The 5166-nt window shown below is 55.5% G+C and overlaps 1 protein-coding gene across 1 annotated transcript; it reads left to right on the top strand.

Annotated features, from left to right (window-relative positions):
- Window positions 1–277: 277 nt before the first annotated feature.
- KLHL33 (kelch like family member 33) lies at window positions 278–4015 on the top strand. The gene is made up of 4 exons (XM_054291044.1): window positions 278–803; window positions 1058–1991; window positions 2419–2589; window positions 3160–4015. The coding sequence occupies exons 1-4, from the start codon at window positions 281–283 to the stop codon at window positions 3734–3736; spliced, it is 2205 nt and encodes a 734-aa protein (XP_054147019.1). The 5' UTR covers window positions 278–280; the 3' UTR covers window positions 3737–4015.
- The last annotated feature ends 1151 nt before the right edge of the window (window positions 4016–5166 follow it).

The raw sequence follows: 5166 nt of genomic DNA, 5'->3' as shown, positions 1-5166 counted from the left end.
AGATCAAGCTCAGCTATGGGGCAGTGAAATGGGATGTTGTTCTCACCTGTGGAGCTGCAGTTTTGCCAAGAAGCATCAAATTCAGTAATGGAGCAGTAGCAGAGCATGGTGGCCCTGGCTGTGGGGTAGAGAGGCTTTGGTGGTGGATCCGGTGGCTTTGCTATGTGGCAGTGCCAGTAGCAAGACCCCATGTCCCCATCCAGTACTCCTGCCATGGGCCAGAGGCTCCACCTGTAAGACAGCTCCCTGACACCCTGTTCCATGTGTTTCCACAGGCGAGATGTGGGTTGCAGAGGGGCCGGCCCCAGAGCAGTGGAACCTGCGGGATGGGGCTCATGCTGGACACTTCCTGTCTGTGGCTGACCATCTCCGCACCGCAGGACAGCTGGTGGATGTGACTGTGGGCCCAGAGGGTGACATGGCCCATGCTGTGGTCCTGGCCTCCATCAGCTCCTTCTTCCACCGCTTCCTAGAGGGCAGGACCAGACAACTCTGCCAAGATCCTCTCCCCCATGTCCCCCTGCCACCTGGGGCCACACTGTGGGGCTGGCGGGCTGTGCTCACCTTTGCCTATGGGGGAATTGTGCCCCATGGCCAGGTGAAAGAGGTGGAAGAGGCTGCTCGGGCCCTGGGTGCCCCCCGGCTGGTGGCTGCCTGTGCCCTGCGTCTGGAGATTGATCACCAGGAAGAAGGTCCTAAGCCCCTGGAGGAGCAGTGGGAAACACTAAGAGCCATGGAGCAGCTCCATACCAATGGTGTGGGCTGTGACCTCCAGCTCCAGGCAGGGAATGAGGTCATCCCAGGTGGGCAGGAGGTGGGGGTCCCTATGAAGGGTTGAGGAGTAGGACAGGGTGCTCTGGGACAGCCAAGTCCTCTGGTGGGGATGATAAGACTGCAGCTCCAGGTGGGGATCAGGCTCTAGAGGTGCCCGCAGGGCTGCTCCCTTTGGCAGAGCTGGGACTTTAATGGGCATGGGACCAGGACACCTGAGTTCCAGGGGCTGCACACTGCAGAGGGTTCCCTGCTGCTTCACATCATTATTCCTCCTTCCTCCTAGTTCAGCGACTGGCCCTGAGCTGCTCCTGTGACTTCTTCCGGGCCCTTTTCACCTGCCCCATGCGAGAAGCCACCCATGACCCTGCCGACCCGCTGGTCACGGGGCTGTCACCAGCCGAGCTGCGTCTCCTCCTCTCCTTTGCCTACACAGGAGCTGTAGCAGGGCCATGGCCCATGGTCTTGGAGGCAGCTGAGACCTCCCTGCGCTACCAGGCCTGGGGGCTCCTCACTCTCTGCCTGGATGTTTTCACCCATGGCCTGACCCCAGAAACTGTCCCTGACGTGCTGGCTTTTGCTGTGGCCTATGGGTTGGATGAGGTGGTCCATGTAGCAGAGAACTACATCTTGGCCACCTTTCCCTGTGTGGTGGTTACACCAGCCTTCCTGGATCTTCCTGCACATCTTCTCATCCGCCTCCTCCGCTCCGATGGTCTCAATGTCCTCCATGAACTGGAAGCCTTAGAAGCAGCATCTCGGTGGCTTATGGCCAATGGAGATGGCCAGGAGGATATAGCCAAAGAGGTCCTGTCATCTGTTCGCTTTGCCCTCATGTCCAGCCTGGAGCTGAAGAAGGTCCCATCTGTGACTGCAGGGGTAGCTGACCCAAAGGTCCTTCGCGAGCTCATGGTAGCAAGTTTCACCCCCACGGCCCAGCTGCCATGCAGGGTACGTTCCTTGCAAGAGGTGTTAGTGGTTTGTGGTGGAGACAAAGTAAAGGGTAACCTGACTGCCCGGAAGCCCAGCAGACACCTCTGGTTTGCAGACCGCTACCTCAGTGCTGTGGGGCTGGTGAAGCAGGTTGAGTGGAGGGCACTGGGACACTTTCCTGATGGCCCACGCTTCCGTCATGCTGTAACTGTGGTGGGCAACAACCTCTACATCCTGGGTGGAAAGCACTACTACGGGGTCCATGACACCTTAGCCAGTGTCTACAGGTGAGAGCTACAGAGGACTTGGACTTGGCATGTGGCACCTGGACATTGTGGGATGTATTGCTAGAGCTAGAGTTACAGCTGCCCTGTGGATCCAAGACATTGTGGCATTGCAGCTGGTCAAGTGGCCCCAAGACATTCTGGGAAGGGTTGGGTGCAGGACTCAGAGGTGCCCTCCTACTCTGGGATATTACAGGCTTTTTGGGAGTAGGAGTGGGAGGCATCTATCTGGAGATGCCCCAGGACATTATGAGTTTGATATTGTCCAGAAGGAGGGGATATTCCCATGCAAGGTGACCCTGTGACCAAGTCCCAAGGCATTATGGGACTAGCAAGTTGTAGGTGGGTTGTTGCCCTCAGCAGTGCCAACATCAGCTCATGCTGTTGTAGGTGACAGGTTGTCTCTTGCCCCTTTGCCTTTCAAACCCAGGTACCAGCCTATGGATGGTTCCTGGGAGCGTCTGGCCAGTATGACATGTGGACGGAGCTACTTTGCTGCTGTGGCACTTGGTAATTTCATCTATGCCCTGGGGGGCAGCTCAGGGGAGCTCTACTGCACAGATACTGTGGAGTGCTACGACCTGGCCAATGACACCTGGAGGTGAGGCTGCTCCAGCCGACGCCTAGTTTTCCTTTTTCCTCAGAGCCCCTTGTCTTGGCCATGGTGCCCACTGGGTGCTTTGTGTCACTAAGCCTCTGGTGGAGAATGGACCTGCAGTGGTATTTGAGAGAGGTCTACTGGGTGTTGAGCAATCATGTCCCTTGGGGATTGGGTGTTGGCCAGTGTTGCCTAGTGGGTGGCAAATGAGTTTTTGGCCAGCAGTGTGTTCATTGACGGTCTTGTTGGCCATCTGCCAATGAGAAAAGTAGTTTGATTCCTCTCATAGGCATAATGTTCATGGGGTGATGGCCACTGTTGCCCATTAATGGAGCCCACTGTGGTTGACCAATGGTGTGGTGACTACAAAGTGTTGAACAGTGATGGCCCCATCTGTGGGGCATCCATTCTGTGTCAGCTGATGTTGTCCACTGGGGCTCATTGGGTGCTGGCAAGTGTTGCCTGCTGAGTGGTCAATGAAGCCATGGCTCACCAGGGAACCCCTAAGTAATCAGTCATTGCAGGATAGCCCTGCTTAACCTGTCCTTCACCTTTCCCTCTCTCCCTGCCCAGGAGGTGCCAGCCCCTGCCAATGGCTCTGTGTGGGCATGCGGCGTGTGCCCTGGATGGTGAACTCTACGTGTCGGGTGGGTGTGATGAAGCATACCAGTGTCAGGCATCCTTGCTCCGCTATGTCCCAGGTGCACCTGTCACACTCCTGGCCCCCATGAATGGCCACCGAGCTGGCCATGTCATGGAGGAGGCAGGTGGGCAGCTCTATGTGGCTGGGGGCCTGTGTCAGCGGGCTGGGCAGACTGGCTACAAGGACCAGCTGACCTTTGAGGTCTACAGCCCCAAGCAGAACCTCTGGGTCCTCCTTAGCCCTCTCCCCCGAGCACACGTAGTTGGGGGTGCAGCTGTGCTGGGAGGGGAGCTGCTTGTACTGGGAGGGTACAGTCATGAGACCTACCAGGACACACACTTGATCCACGCCTACCAGCCGGGTACCCGGCGCTGGATCACACGAGGCACATTGCCCCATGCCTATACTGACCTACAAGCCTGTGTTCTCACTGTACCCTCTGCCTTGCGTGCCCCCAGCTGCCTTAAGGACCCCTTGAGTTCAACTGAAACTCCCAATAATGCTTAGGATATACTCTCTGCACCCCATGGGATATGCAGGTAGCATCCGTGGGTACCTCTAAGGGACAAAAGTGTCCGGATCCCTCTCCCAGAGTGGGTACCTTCTGTGGTTTCCAGCAACCCTTCACCCTCAGGGTACATGACCTAGACGGTTGCGAACCTGTGGAAATAAAGCTTCCCCACATGAAGCCCTCTGCCTCCAGGAATATTCAATCCCCTTGTCTGAGCCCTTCACTGGGAGCTAGGAATCCCTCAATTTCCCCCCACCCTTGAGCTGAATAAAAGTGCTTCCTGAACTGTCTATCTGGGTCTTGTTGTTTCTGGTGGAGAACCCAGACATCCAGGTGCTTCTCACAAGGAACAGGAGAGCAGGAGACCAGTGACCTGAGTGTCCTGGGTGGGTGATGCTGGGCACTGGGACTCTGCGTGCCTGCTTTCACTGGGCACGAGTGCGTATATGTGTGTCTCAGGACTGAGAGGGGTCTTGGGGTGCTTAGAGGATCCTAAGGGAATAAAATCCTGGGGGTGCCAGGATTTGTGGGGGTTGATGGTGGGGTAGAATAGGGGGCTGTGGGGGCGTTGGGGTTCCTAGGTGGTTTTGAGAGGTCTTGGATTCCTGGAGTGACCTGGAGTGCTTGCTGTGTGAAGAGGTGGGAGAATTCCAGGGAGGAGTTGCAAGGAGAGGCAAAGGTAATGGGATTCTGAGAAATACTGGGATACCAGTAATGCCGGTGGGGAGAAAACTGGATGGCTTCAGATGTGTAGAAGACAAAAAATTGTAGTCTAAAAAGTTCTGAGGAGAAGGGGATAATCACTTCCCTTGGCCTGCTGGCCCTGTCTCTGTTAACCCAGATCAAGTTTTGTTGCCCTCCCTTTGCTGCCAGGTGCACTGCTGGACCTTGTTCACCTTTCTGTCCACCAAGATATACAGATTTTTTTCCACAGCTCTGCTCCCCAGATGTCTGTGCCCCACTTTTGGGGCCTTCAGACTGTGCCAGCACTGGAGCTGCTTGCCTCATTGTTTTCTCAGGAAGCAGGGATAGAGAGGATGGTGTGGTTAGAGGACAGGATCAACAGGCAGACAAGTGCCTCCTTACAAACGTAGTATGTATATGTCCACGGACACACTTGCACACCAAACCTTCACCAGCATAAATACTCATGCTGGCCAAGCACAGGCACATGTTCCCACCTGTGGACAGTCCAGGAGTTAATCTAGCAGAAGGCCACACTGACTCACAGCAGTTTGACAATATATTTCAGGCAGTTAGAACTGGAACTGCATTTCAGGCTGGAAAAACGACTCATAGGATCCAGCTGCTGCATTTATGCGTGAGTTCTGGAGTGAGCCATTCGACCCTCACCAATGGTGAATGTAGCCTTGTTCTCACACCTCTCAGAATGTTAGAATGACATCTAGACAGGTGGTCACAAAGT

This window comes from Melozone crissalis, unplaced genomic scaffold (assembly GCF_028551555.1).
Source record: "Melozone crissalis strain CALT ecotype California unplaced genomic scaffold, PUWL_Pcris_2 ptg000088l_1, whole genome shotgun sequence".
Lineage (NCBI taxonomy): Eukaryota > Metazoa > Chordata > Aves > Passeriformes > Passerellidae > Melozone > Melozone crissalis.
The sequence above is the reverse complement of the archived record's forward strand: the minus strand, read 5'-3'. Positions and strand labels throughout refer to the sequence as shown.